The sequence below is a fragment of the Quercus lobata genome, chromosome 2 (genome assembly GCF_001633185.2).
Source record: "Quercus lobata isolate SW786 chromosome 2, ValleyOak3.0 Primary Assembly, whole genome shotgun sequence".
NCBI classification, from domain to species: Eukaryota; Viridiplantae; Streptophyta; class Magnoliopsida; order Fagales; family Fagaceae; genus Quercus; species Quercus lobata.
The window spans coordinates 70,999,160-71,013,836 of record NC_044905.1 but is presented as its reverse complement, the minus strand read 5'-3'; the positions used below and the strand labels follow the sequence as shown (position 1 = coordinate 71,013,836).

The 14,677-nt window shown below is 33.3% G+C and overlaps 2 protein-coding genes across 2 annotated transcripts; one reads left to right on the top strand and one right to left on the bottom strand.

Annotated features, from left to right (window-relative positions):
• Positions 1-3,258: 3,258 nt before the first annotated feature.
• On the top strand, positions 3,259-5,456 carry LOC115978345. The gene is made up of 2 exons (XM_031100367.1): positions 3,259-3,504; positions 5,238-5,456. The coding sequence occupies exons 1-2, from the start codon at positions 3,353-3,355 to the stop codon at positions 5,311-5,313; spliced, it is 228 nt and encodes a 75-aa protein (XP_030956227.1). The 5' UTR covers positions 3,259-3,352; the 3' UTR covers positions 5,314-5,456.
• A 4,677-nt stretch (positions 5,457-10,133) lies between these two features.
• LOC115976416 (squamosa promoter-binding-like protein 16) lies at positions 10,134-12,882 on the bottom strand. The gene is made up of 4 exons (XM_031097684.1): positions 12,648-12,882; positions 11,956-12,403; positions 11,671-11,807; positions 10,134-11,163 (listed from the first exon to the last, which is right to left on the bottom strand). The coding sequence occupies exons 2-4, from the start codon at positions 12,366-12,368 to the stop codon at positions 10,538-10,540; spliced, it is 1,176 nt and encodes a 391-aa protein (XP_030953544.1). The 5' UTR covers positions 12,369-12,403; positions 12,648-12,882; the 3' UTR covers positions 10,134-10,537.
• Between the last annotated feature and the right edge of the window lie 1,795 nt (positions 12,883-14,677).

Here is a 14,677-nt window from a genome sequence, read left to right as displayed (position 1 = left end):
GGTCAATAATTAATACAATGCCATTAGGTTTATTTTTGTCATTTAGTTTAAAATATTTTTTAGGGTAAATTGTAAAATACACCCCTAAAGTTTGAGGGTGTTTGAATATTATACCCTTACGTTTTAGAAATTGAATTTTACACCCTAAAGTTATATTCTGTTTGCATTAGCAACCCCTCCCGTTAGTTTTTGCTAACATGTCTGTTAAGTGTCACATAAGCTTATGATGTATACTAATGATCCAATTGAAACATGACACGTGGACTTACCTATTTTAATTATTCCATCTCAAATAAATAACCAAAAACACTTTTAAATAATTAAAATTAAATTCTTTAAAATTCAAAGTCACATAAACTTAAAACAAAAAATAAAATAGTTCAAATATTTTTTCTTTAACATTTTCTGGGCATCCCAAAAATTCCTAACATCAAATCCAACCCAGTACAATCTCAATTAATACCCACATTGGCCATAGAAACTATCAAAATAATAAAAGAACTAAACTAAAACAAAAATCACAAAGGGCTGAGCTACTATGGCTACTGTGGTTACTCAGGATCATCGGCCTTTCATTTCATCCCCAAGTTCTTCAACTTCTTCCTTGCTCTCTCGGGCCTCGCTATCACTACTCATCTCAGGCCTCACTATCACTACTCATCTCAATTTGGTGGTGGTTTCAAAGATTGATGGCTAGGAGATTGACATTGAGATTGAAAAGCCCATATCTAAAATCATGGTCTCTCATCGGTGGCTTGGCGAACACTAGAGAAGAGTGGGTGATGGGCATTTTGGCTTTGTTTTGATGGGTCACGACAGTTAGTGGGTAAATGGGTTGTTGTGCCCTGATGGCTATGGATTGGGTTATTCGGCGAAGTGCTCTTAGATCTCATCAATTGAGATCGAAAGGAAAATGCTCATTTGGTTTTTTTTTTTTCCCAACATTCTTGTTCATTACATTTATTTCAATTTTCCTAGGTTTGATTATTTCTTCATTCTAATCTTATGGTTGTGTTTTTCTATGTTTGAATCTACTGTGGTAATTTGTTTTTTTGTTGGTTTGAATTTTGGTGTTTGATTTTTCTGGTTTGTTCATCGTGTTCTTCGTTTTTTATTTTTCTAGGTTGTTCACTAGTGTTTGTCATTTTTTATTTTCTGGGTTTGTTCATCCTATCAGGTAAAAAAAATAATTAATTAAATTATTGTGTTTTTTGAGGTAAAAGATAGAATTAAATTATTTAATAGTTTGGTAGAAATAATTTAAAGTTTTTAGGATATTTATTTGAGATGTAAAATTAAATCCACGCATTTTTTTCTCAAAAAAAAAATAAAAAATCACATGTTGTGTTTCAATTGAATCATTAGTACACTTCATAAACTTACGTGGCACTTAATAGATATGTCAGCAAAAACTAACATGAAGGGTTGTTAATGCAAACAGAATGTAACTTTAGGGTGTAAAATTTAATTTTTGAAACATTAGGGTGTAAAATCTAAACGTTCCCAAACTTCAAGGGTGTGTTTTGCAATTTACTCTATTTTTTATAAAAACAATGAAATATTTTTTTATAAAAGCAACAACAAATAGGAAATAACAACTGAATAAAAATAAAAATGTTATACAAACTTCAGAAAATAAAATTGTCACACCTATCTACATTAATAATAAATAATGACAATTAATAATGAACTATCATGTAACTATTTTGGAATATGAAAACTTTTAAAAGGAAATGGTAAAATTTCATATATTTCTTCTAAAAAAAACCTTCATATATTTGCATTTTTCTTGTCGATAATTCGATAAATTCAAATTCTCTTTTTACTAAATTATTATTAATTTAAGTTTTTTAATGACACCTCTAGAAAAACAATTCTAGAGCCCCCACTACTGTTTACACAACCAATGAAAAATAGAAATCTTGTTGTTTTCTAATATTTAATAATGTTTGTTTTATATATATATATATATATATATATATAAGTATTTCATAATAAGATTTGAACATAAAACCATCCTAATCTCACCTCACTCATTATTAAATACTATAGCCAATTAAATCCTTATTTTGTCCTTGAGCGAACGGTGAACTTATTTTAATACACTAACATGTCCTTTCCTAAACAATATTGATGCCTCTAATTAAATTCGTATTTGGCTTATTAACAATGGCGACGCCAGGGGTGTAGAAAGGGGCGACCAATTGCCCCCGTGAGTCCGTGACCCACCAAAATTACGAAGCTTTTACTTATTTTTTTTGCAACTTTACCCCCCTCCCATGTTATTTTCTTCTCTTTTTAGTGAATTTAATTTATATATTTTTTGGTGATATATTTCTTTTATATCGTTATTATAATCAACATACTATTAATTTTTCTATGTCAAACTTATTGGCTCGAACAGTTTTGGATACCTTGTTTCTAAATAAAAATTAAAACTATGAGAGAGAGAGGGGAAAGTGAAAAAAAAAAATAAAAAATACAGACATAAACATTAAGGTGGATTGTTACTTCTATAAAACTTGATTTATTTATTATAATTTTTTATAGTAAACAATAGAAATACTTTTAGATATCTATTCTAGGAATCACTACAAATATCACCCATATACTCTATTGATTTATAAAGAGAAGTGTTACGAACACAAAATTTTCACAACAAAAGCTAAGTGGTAAGTTATTACTGGTTTTAATTTGAACTTAGCATAGAAATTACTATTTTGCCCACTAGTAAAAAACAATATGCCACTTAAGATTTATTGTAAAGTATTTGTTGAAAATATTATGGACATAACATTTTTCTTTATAAAACTTTTTTTTTTTTTAACAAACGACTAATGAGGGTGTTTAGACATTTTTGAGAATCTGACTATTCCTATGCAGTTCCACCATCTTACACAAGAGTAGTCTCATGAGAGTAACCCTAAGATACTGGTAAGAAGTTTCAAACACAAAATCTTATAAATATCATAAGTCACTCTTACATTCTCTACTTCTCTTTATAAAACTTTGAATCACAGTTTGCTGCTTACAATATATGCCAGACCTTTATTCCAAATATTGGTGATATTGAATGGTAAATCCAGTAAAGGCATTGTGAAAGCCCAAACCACATCCCAGACAGCGTTTAAGGTGGACTATAAAAATAGACCCAAAAATCTGGACAATCTGGGCTCACTCAGTCATACACAGCTCACAATCACAGCCCAATATTTGGTTCCCGAGTAAAAATCTAACCAGTCTTCTTCTCCAAGCGTAAGAATGTAAGATTATAAGAATAAAGAAACCCTTTTATAAATTTTTTTGGGTTAGAGCGTAACACACTGTTTTTGTACCCAAAAGTTTTTGAAAAATGGCATTGACGAACTTTATACTGACAGTGGCTGGTGTTAGCGCGGTGATTCTACTGCTGAGGAGCGATGTGAAACAATCAGCGGTGGTGTTTAGGCGCAACGTCAAGCACATACGCCATTGGCTCGAACAAGAATCCGCCTCTGCCACCAAGTAAGCTAGCTTCTCTATCTTTTTTCTTTAATGGGTTTTATTAAAGCTTCACTGGGATTGAATTTAGATCATTGTTTTAGTCTTGTGTGTGTGTTTGTGTTTTTGTGTATGTGGGATTGTCACTTTTTTTTTTTATATGAATTTATGAAGAATATGATGTGCATATTTTGTTTTTTGCTCGTATCCCTTTTAAACAATGCGGAGAATGATGAAGAAAACCCAACTAAAAATTGGGTTTTTCGCATTTAGTACTCTGGGAGCTATGCTTCGTTAGTGGGTTCCATTAATTAAATTCATGGCGAGGCTCGCCATTTATGTGACGATGGAGCATTGCTTCCAGAGTATTGAATAACTTTCCTATGAAGATCGTGTGTTAAAGACGCGCTAGGCAAAGAAGGGAATTGTTTAGAACCATTTTTTAAGATCTTGCATTGGCTTATGTCGCTTATTCTGTGACATCACACCAATATTTAAGAGATCCTAGAGTTGAGTAAACCTACTAGTCATGGGATCAGGTTTTGAAATGTTTTATGAGGAAGAATATGAAGCCTTGTTTCACTGACCTTGGAATGTGGCAAAAATAATTAGATCTAGCCGTTAATATGATCTCCAGTCAAGGATTTATCTTCGGTTTTATTTATATATTTTGGTGACAGGAAATGCATGTTTCTTGTCGCATTGGTAATCTTAAAATCTTCAGCTTATGACACAATTGAACCACATATTAGGTTATTGCTTCATAAGTAACATTTTTAATATAATCATAGGGTGTTGTAACCATGCACTTCCTAGCTCCAGTGATGACTAGCTACTGATGTTGGATTTTCTATAATTCACAAGCAAATTTTCTCTTGTTTTATGGATGCTGAGCAAATATAAACTAATCAATTAGCCACTGATGTTGGTTTGAGTAGGTTTAGGAAACTGGCTAAAACAACTCTAACTGCTTCAACTCCTATGGTAGATGTTAAGAATCACTTTTGATGTCCATCTGATTGCTTTGGAAAAATTTGCTTGTTCTTGAACACCAATTGAAACAGTGATTTCTGCAACTTTGGATACTTATGGCACATCTTCCATGAAATTAGTTACATACTTGTTTCTACTTCTCTGTTTCCCTTACATTTACTGGTGCTTATAAATTTGTCATACCTTTTGGTTTGTTTTCTTTCTTTTCCCTTTGAGAGACAAGAGAGAATCAATTTCCTTTGCATTACCTTCATTGTGGTAGGTAAAAAGCAGTCATCAATTACTTGGCTGATTGGCTCTGGAAGGGTTTTCAAGTCTATTGTAGAAGACTTGTCCAGCCAAACATGCATTTGCATGTTTGGGCAATACTGATACAAATCAAAATAATTGTTAGACATTTTAAAATGAAACTTGAATTAGATGATTGGGACTAATACTTAGGAATGAAAATCCAACTTGGGCCTTCCTACAATAGGCTCAGTGGCATGCATGTTTGGGCAATACTGATACAAATCAAAATAATTGTTAGACATTTTAAAATGAAACTTGAATTAGATGATTGGGACTAATACTTAGGAATGAAAATCCAACTTGGGCCTTCCTACAATAGGCTCAGTGGCTGGTTTTGACATGTCTGTTTAGTAGGTGTTATTGTCTATAAGTGTTGGGTATTCCTAATAGCCACACGATATTCGCATTGCTGTCATTCTTATGTTCACTGTTATATAAGTTTCTTTTCTTCTTCTTCTTCCCTTGTCTTTCAGGGCAGCGGAGAAGGCAGTTCCTAAGGAACTAGAATCAAAGGTTCTTCCAAAAGACATTCCCAAGGACAAGCACTGATGTGTATATATAGGGATTACGGAGCCTGATGTTTTCTAGAAGAGAAGAGTTACTTAGTAGTTCCTTCCTTTCTTTTTTTTCAAAATATTTAATGGCTTATTTAAAATAAGTCTCTGACATGTTCAGGGATATATTTTATTTTCTGCCCCTAAGTTCTCTTAATTTTTTTTTAATAGCCTGTTTGGTCTCTTAAGTATTGATTTGTATTTACAAAGGTGGTCATACTTATTTGGAAAAGCAAGTGCATTTCTCCCTTAATTTTAGGTTCTTTGTAACATCAACCTGTAGATAGGCAGCCTTTTCTACTCAGTAATACTATTTGGTAAATTACTTGACCAAATAGTGGTGTTTTTAAATAACTGATTCACCTAGATTTCAACTCTTCAAGAAGAGAGATTCATCAATATTACTTCAGGAAATCTACTGATTCACACTCTTCCTCTCTCACTCACCTAGCCAACCCCAGCCCACCAAGTCACCTCGAGTCGCCGCTGTGCTCCAAGCATCACGAGTCCATAACACACTATGAGCCAAATAATATAAAGTGCTCCACTTGTTGCTCGTCAAATTCGACACTCAATTTTTTATCGACAATTACATTGAAGTCTGATAACCATTCTACCAACATTATCTTGCTTGGCGAAAAAACCTGTTGTCTTTTTGCATTTTTTTTTTTTTTAAAAAAAAAAAAAATCATGAACAAGCTGTGAAATGATTGAATCCCTGGTTTTTTTTACCCCAAAAAAGAAAAAGAAAAACAGAACCCTCGGTTTTTTTTTTTTTTTTGGGTTGCTGTGTTGTATGCATTTGAAGGGATTGGAATGGTTTTCCCATTGGAGTTGGCTATGTATGATTGAAATGTTGGTTGCAAATGTGGAATTGAGGGGTGGATTGAGGTGGGAATGGGCAAAAACTTTGGTGTTGGCAATTTTCTTTTTATTAGTAAACTCAATTCTTGAAGAGTCTAGATATAAGTGGATCCATTATTTTGATAAATGCCACATCAACAGATGTGGCAAGAAATTTGCTTCTTGAAAAGTTGAGTTTCAAGTGGAATTAAACTCTTAAAAGTGTCCAGTTTCAAAATAGGCTCTTTTTTTTATTTTTTTATTATTATTATTTTTTTTTTTTTTTATGTAGGTTTAAAATAGTACTATTTGGTCAAAGAATTCAAAATTTAGTATTAATGAGCAAAAATGGCATCGATAGGATCAGGCTGGGTTGGCCAAGGTGTTCAAGGAGAAATTAGTCAATATAATGGGAGGACTATATTAGCAATTTCTAATTATTCTTTCACTTAATAATAGAGTGACATTTCTTATAAATAAAAATAATAATAATAAAGTGACATTTTTTAAAATTTATTGAATCACACCCTAATCAGTAATCACATATCACATGCAGCATGCAAAAATAAATAATAATAGAAATGACTCCCACCGTCCACACTGAATGATTAAAATGGAAGTTTTCATTTTTCTAAAAAAATAATAACTTTGATTTGATCACAGAACCAATTAAATTCAGCAAAAAAAAAAAACCCATCACTAATCTGTTTTTTGGCTGCACAAAAAACATATACAAACAAACATATAAATCATAATTTCTAAATCACTAACTTTATTTTTGTTTTCCAACATTTTTTCGCTAGAGAAAAAGCAAAAGAAACCGCAACTACTTGTTTTTTTTAGAGGGAGGAAGGGTAAAAAAATGATCTCGATTTCCTTGATGAGAAGGCCATGTTTGTCAGGGGAGAGCTCATCACACAGAGTCTGTGGTGGTGGCATCCCGGGAAGGTGGTGGTGATGGTGGATGCTGCTGTGAATTTTTTTTTTTTAATGGTGCCACTGGGTTCAGAGACAAGAAGAGGAATAGAAGTGCTTTTGGTTTTGAAGCTGCCAACATACAGGGAGAAAGTGTCTTCCTTGCTGTGAATAGTAGCCTAGTTGGAGCAGCAGAGGAATTTTTGCTTGAAGCTGTGGCGGATGCCTGCCTTACAGCAAAATATCATGGGTTTCATAGTATTTTGTTCCTAAGTGATAGCAGAGGATTGGTCAAGCTCTTCAATACCAGGAAGGCTTCTGTTTGGCAAACTAACTATAGGCTTGCTGATTTAAATTTTCTTGTACAAAATGGTCTCCTCTGTCACATGATCCTTGTTCCTCATATGCTGCTTAAAACTTTATGTAACGTTGCTAAAAAGGCAGTACAGGTGCCTATTAAACACTGCTGGTTGAACCCAGCTCTTTTGTAATCTCCCTTTTTCAGTATAAAAAAAAAAGGATGTGACTCAATTAATTTAAACATTTGACATTCTATAATTTGGTGGACTAAATATTATTGGTTTGATCTTTCGATTTATTGAACAATTTCTCTTGGCCAAGTGTGCAAAGACAATATTTCGAGCTCAGCTCAGCCTAAATAGAATTTATGAACCTTAGGCCAACTAAACTCAATTACTGAACCTTCATCATCCTTTTACTGCAATGGCAAATGTAATTTGTTGGCTTACTAGTGTTGTAAATGGGCTTTGCAGAATGTCTTGCTGCCTTTATTTATTATTATTTTTTTTTTGGGTGAAATTTCCATTTAGCCAAAATAAATGATATAATAAACAAAAAACCAAAGAAAATATAGTTGAGATAGAAGAAAGACAAGTATGGTATATGCATAGTTCTCAAAAATCAAAATTCCGATTTGGATCTTACAATCTTATGATTTTACGATTTCACCTGCCCAAAATGATCCAGATCTTTCAAGGTTTTTTACGATCATTCAATATCAATAGGATTGTACCATTCTAACAATCCTAAACAATCCTGCCTTTTTGTAATCGTCTTTAACTTGACAAAAGGCTCAGTTGAACCCAAATGAAAAATAACATCCCAATAGAATGTCATGTTGTGAGGATTTTAGCTTCTTTAAATAATGCTTACAAATGAATGTAGTGATGTATGATAATTACATCAAATGGATGCAATTTTTTTTGTTTTTTAATGAATGTATAATTTATGTGATTATTTAACATACCAATGTGTTTTTTTTTTTTCTCGAATAATGTAGGATCTTACAATTTACGATTCGATCCTACGATCCATGATCTCATCTACTTCACACGACCCTACGTAGGATCTCGATTTTAACAACCTTGGATATATGTGTTAGCTATGAAAACCTCTAGCCATAAAAAAATTATTGCATACTACACCACACCACATATCACTAAAATAAAGCTTAGCAAGTCACCACCATTGTTCTAGCTGTTTTACTTTTTAAATTAATTTTTGCAGTAATATTTTAGGGTAGTTGTTCTTTTGTGCAAGTAATATATAGGGTAGTTGAATTCCTATATATTGTTATTTTTTGGTCTGATGCCTTGTTGGAATTTAATAATTGATTTTATGCTCCTAATTTTCTTGTTACAAGACAAAACAAGGGGTTAAGGTTTGAGATGCTTTGGGACATGAGCATATACCTTAGCTTTATTCATTGTTTCATATTTCTGTTTGCCATGTTTAATCATCAAGTTGGATTGTTTCAGCTTTGGTTATGATTTCAACTAAGCACAGTGCATAGAATAGAATGCTGAAAACCAATATGTGGATACAATTTTATGATTGACTTTGACGACAAACATAGAGTGTTGACCTCAATCTTTATATTATTTTTCTATCAAATTTTGAATTAATGGATATCAAATTGATTCAAAGGATAGAATCACCTGTGATGAAATAAGAGATATGAGATTGAATTTTATGAATGCAATTAGTCCATATAAATATATATATATATATATATATTATTTTTATATAAAAAAAAAAATTCTGGATTCCAATTATAATAGTCAATAATAATTGAATTAGCATAAAAGCTAAGATCAACTGCACTAAATAATATTGATTGATGTCACACCTATCTATCAAACTACAATTACAACAATAATAGCAATTCATAGTATTTTTTTCATTTTTAGCAGTTCTATATATAAATGTATGTGACTTGTAATCTAATAACATTGCATAATCTCTTTCATTCATAAAAGAGAATAAGGATTTGAATCTCCTCTCCCATAAGTGTATTTATCGAATTAACAAAAAAAATAATAATAATAAGTAAGAATTCTTAGCATCCACTTTAATCGAATAATAATAATAACATAAAAATATTACATTTTTCCTCTGAAAAAATAATTTATAGATGAGAAATAATTAGAGAAGCTTGAAATAAAATTTTCAAAATAAGAAGAAAAAGTCTAGCAAATCATGTGATAAAATGAGAACTGATACAAATAGAGAGCTATAATAGATAGAACAGCAAAATATAGACATAATAAAAGTTAAGGTGTAAAGTGTAAACGGACGATCAAAATTATGTCTTAAAATATAGATGACACATGGATGATGCTCACCCACTTCTAGAACAAGAAAGTTTAATTAAACATAATTAAATATTTATCTTAAAGAAATTGAATAGTATTAATTACAAGAATGGGCCCAGACGATTTAATGAACTAATAATAGATGGCTTGATAAGTTGGCTTCATAGATAAATAAAAGATAGACTGGGGGGATATCAAAATCCGAGGATTTTTTTTTTTTCCAAAAGTTGGTGGAGAAATCAAAATCTAAGTTATCCTTAACAGGAACATCGTTTAATGCCAATAAATCGCAAGACTCTTAATTTCGTAGTAATAGATTGTTTGTCAAGAATGTCAGAAAAAGAGAGAGGTCGCTATTCCATACATTTTTTATACAACACTGTATACATGTAATTTCGAAACGAAAATTTGGAACTAATTTGTTGTGGGGTCGGTGCAACTATGATATTCAACTACTCACAACAATTACAATAGCTGAGAGTGACATAAGTTTTACTCTAGGAAAATAAAATGTAGGGATCGTGCCTTTTCTTTCCCCATCAGAACCAAAATAAAATACTCATGCGTTGAATAAATAGCATAGATAAGAGTTTAGCATGCATAATAGTACAAATTGACAAATAGTATGGATGGAGATTGGAGAATAATCTGCATTCCAATACAAGTATCTCAGACAATGCATGCATACTCTATGAGAAAAGGAAATCAACAAACTCCACAAATAGTAGCAAGGGGGCATTTCTTTCATTGTCCTGCTCCCCAATATATTATTGAAGCTGAAGACTGGAGAACATTCCCCAACAGAATTACCTGATGAGCTGAATACTCCCATGAAATTCAAAGTGTTCATGAGGCCTCATTTTCCAAAAGGGCATCAAGTGCCCCTTGAAACAACATATCATTGCAATACATGTTGGTTTCATTGGCATCAGGAACAAAAACTAGACCTGCAGACTTGTCCCTCACTCCCTGGGAGCACGAGTACTGAGCCACTCCGGTTAATTGCTGTCCGGAATCTAATGATTGAATTGGATGGCTCACACTGGACTGGACCAATTGGCTCAAACCAATTGCTGAAGTTTGAGACGTTGGAGGTGATGACAGAAGATAGAGAGCACAACCCAAGTCAATGGATTGTGTCATGCCACTGGATGACATATTATTGTTGCCCCTTCCACTTTCTGATGAAGCAGTGCTATTGGGAAGTGATTGGTAGAAGGAAGCTTTAGGGACTGCTTGAGTGCCTAGCTTAGTGCCATTTTCCTGTGAGAATGAGAACAATTTATTTTCCTCATTGCAAATGAAGGCAAAGGAATTTGGAGATCTTTTTCTGTCAGTAATATGCAATCGTTGCTGACTATTATAGATCTTAGATTCTGCTTCACTTCTGGGAATTCCAGGCCAGGTACTTCTCATAGTAGTAGTTCCACTAGCACATATGTGTGGACTACAGAATTGCAAGATTCTAGTACCTGATTTATAGAAAGACCTATCAATTCCAAAAGCATTGTACCCAAGTAGAAAACAAGAAATTAAGAACTGTAGAATTAGATGCTATCTTGAATTTTCATTAAGACCAAATCAGTAACTAGCAATTCCAAAGTTTGTCCATCCAAGATCATCTGAGGAACTTGGGAATACCAGAAGTTAAAAGTACCATGAAAAATTGGTGAGCAACTTCAACTTAAAACTAAGCAAAACCTTAAAAATAGACATGGTAGAAATAAATGGACACCCTAGGCAGGCCAAATCAATCGCTGACTTTTCTAGGTGATTCGATGAACTGCAGAAGCTTCTGAGAAAGCTCAGCAATTTGCTTATACTAATGGTGTGTGAGAACAAGAAGTGTAATACAGTAATGTATAGTTCAATTTCATCCTCGGCTTCAGAATAAATAGCAAGCAAAATAACCCAATTCAAATCACAATTAGAGACAACAAGCAAATAGTCTTCTTAGAACTTGGACAAGAATCCAAAACCTTTATAATTGGACAGAAATTTCTCAGAACTCAGGTAAAGGGATTCTGATTGAGATTTTCTTCGACGCATGTTGTGTCCATCAAGACGTTTCCTGCAGCTTCTCTTGACCTCATCAAACTCCCCCAAAGAATGGAATCTACAATACTTAAAAACATAAACCATATGAACCTTGAAAAGAAAATTATACAACAATCAAGGAAAAAAAAAAAAACTACACAGCCAACATTAGAATTGAAACAAATTCCTTGTCCATCAAAACCATGTTGTTGATTTCGTACGTATACCTGCTGCATTGTTGGCAGAACCTCTGCTCTTTGCCCCCTACAATCACAGCTGGGGTCTTAGAGTGGCGCTCGCAAACCCTGTGGCGCCGATGATAGTCCCTGCAGTTACTGAGGTCTGACTTGCATCCATCAACTAAACATAAAACAGATTGTGTTCCACCGAGCACACGAGCCCTTTTTGATGACCCTGAAGGTGATGACACCATTGTTGAAGCCCCCAAGTCCTTCAACCCAGCTGCAGATCTCTCTTCCAAATCAGATATTCTACCAAGCTTCAAGTCGACCATAAGTCCTCCTCCTCTATTCTTCTGCCCTGCCAAGCTACTGGAATCAACCAGGCTAGCAAGGCTGCTGTCCTCTTTTGGCTCCAACTCAATTGAATCCCAAGGAAATTCCTTCCAATCCCAGTCCATAGCAAGCAAGTAAACCTCTTTCACAACTTATTCACCTTAAAAACAATAACACAAAAGTGAATACTTCAAGCAGAATGAAAATGAAAGAATATAGAATCAATGCCTTTTTTTTGTCTGTTTTGTCAAAAGAGAATGAACAGAAATGAGTGATTCATAGAAGCCAAAAGGAAAAACATCAAGAACAGTGAATTAGAGTTTCTTGAAACTTATGATGGGGCAACAAAGATAGTCAAATTGAAGAAAAGCTGTAAAAGAGAACAAAAAGATTAAAAATTCAACCTTTTTTTTTGTTTGGAGTCTTGGAGATACATATCTGATATGCCATATATAGAGGGAGCAGCGTACTTAATTTTTCAATAAAAACTGACAGAAGAACTTCCAAGAATATGGATTAAAAAACATGCAATATCCTTGTTCCGTCCGGCAGAAGGCAAAGACAAAGGATTCATTCAGGGGTCAATTTGGAATTATTGAGGAGCACAACAAATCCAGCTTGATGAGCTATAGGGACACAAAGAAAGACAGAATACACTAAACATTATAATATAAAGGGAGCTGAGAATTACTGCAAGAAAGTCCCATCATCTAAGTGCCAATAAGCATAGAAGCACCCTATTTTTTACATTATTTTTTTTCTTCCGTAACCGCTGACATAGTTTGATGTAATTGGTGCAAAATAAAAGTGGAACCAGTAGTCTAGAAGAAAATGATGTTTCTCCAACTAAAATAAGCCATGTCAGCTGAAGAAAGTTGTAAAAAATGTTATCCTTAAAGCATTACTCTTTTTGAGTATAATTGGTATTGTGAGATTTGTTTTCTCACTTCTGTTGTGTCTCTGTTGGTGCCGTTCTCAATGCCTGGTTGAAATTTTTTATCAGGTGGACTGTTGGTGTGGAAACTAAATAACTTGAATATTAAAATGTGAAAGTGAAAGGAAAAATAACAAGATAGAAGCCCATGGATAGACAATAAAATATGAGAGAGAGAAGAAAAAAAGTACAAAACAGAATAAGGAAGCTCCAAAAGGGAGCCAGGCAAGCACAAGGTTATCTGTATAGAGTAGTTTTTTTTTTTTAATGAGTGTATAGAGTAGTGTTTATTACACACAAACGACTATCTTAGTTATTTTTTTAGTGGGTGTAAAACAGTTTGTATGCAACAAGTATAACCTCTATCTATCTATATATATATATATATATATATATGTTGTGCAATGGATGACAAAGGTTCCATTTTGTTTCCAAAGCAGTATGATATATCCCAGTAATGGTATTGAAAAACCTTCGTACGAGTAGTTGTTATTGCAAGGGGAAAAAATATATTAGAATTCGATCAAAGTGATGGAAGCCATTCTCTCGTGTTTCTTGGACAACCCATTCCTTTCGTGTTATGTAAAATTGTGAGTCCCCAGGTTAGTAGCAGAATTTTGTTTTTAAGGGTTTTTTTTTTTTGGGGGGGGGGGGGGTGGTGGTCAATAATTAATAATAGTTGTGAGAAAATGAAATTGTTTGGTCCCCATCTTTTGGCATAAACATATTTTCTTTCTAATGTCATTTTTCACTGAAACAGACAGCATCATTATCTTTCTTATCAATTAAGGATCCACTCTAATTTTTTTAGCAGTTGAATCTCTCTTTCTCTGTAGACTTGCTGACCTTGCCAATGTGTCATACCAAACTTAGGTGACTTTTACTATTTTGGTTAAAAACTTTTGACAAGATTCCCACTGTGAAAGCTTAATTTGGTGCGGAGACCATTGCTAAAGCTACAAATTAGTTGCATCTTGATGCTTCAAGTAGCCTTTCATGGGTTACATCAATCTGTGGAAGCAATTATATCAGTTAGCTAGCTAGGATAAGATAAATAATGTGATTAAACCTTTACTTTTATTTATATTGGTAAGATTTGGACTTTAACCATCTCACTTCCTTGCCTCTCTAGCCTAAGCCCAAGTAGGAGGGCTACTAGCCTAATACCAATTATCTTATTCGTGTTGGTCAGTATTCAATTGTACTAGTATTTTTTTTCCCCTTAAATTAAAAAAGGGTTCACAAGTATAGTTATTATCCTAACATCACTTAAACTTTTCATATTATATTATGACATGAGACCACCTAATGAAACTTATCACTACTCGAACCCACAACTTCTAAACTCGTAAATGTAATTGGTCACGAAAACTTCCTACCACTTGATGAACTCTCCAAGTGGTATTAGGCTAGTGTTTAAGCCTTAAAAAGCTATCTTTGCCTAATTTACAAGCCACTGGTCTACTTTCCTCAATTTTCTTTACACCAACACCATGCATA

Excerpts from the sequence above, each read along its gene's own strand:
- LOC115978345 (XM_031100367.1), top strand. The coding sequence starts at position 3,353 with ATGGCATTGACGAACTTTATACTGACAGTGGCTGGTGTTAGCGCGGTG. Across the intron at positions 3,505-5,237 it reads GAATCCGCCTCTGCCACCAA|GGCAGCGGAGAAGGCAGTTC; the intron begins GTAAGCTAGCTT and ends CTTGTCTTTCAG.
- LOC115976416 (XM_031097684.1), bottom strand. The coding sequence starts at position 12,368 with ATGGACTGGGATTGGAAGGAATTTCCTTGGGATTCAATTGAGTTGGAG. Across the intron at positions 11,808-11,955 it reads TTCTGCCAACAATGCAGCAG|ATTCCATTCTTTGGGGGAGT; the intron begins GTATACGTACGA and ends TAAGTATTGTAG. Across the intron at positions 11,164-11,670 it reads ATTTCTGTCCAATTATAAAG|GTACTAGAATCTTGCAATTC; the intron begins GTTTTGGATTCT and ends TCTATAAATCAG.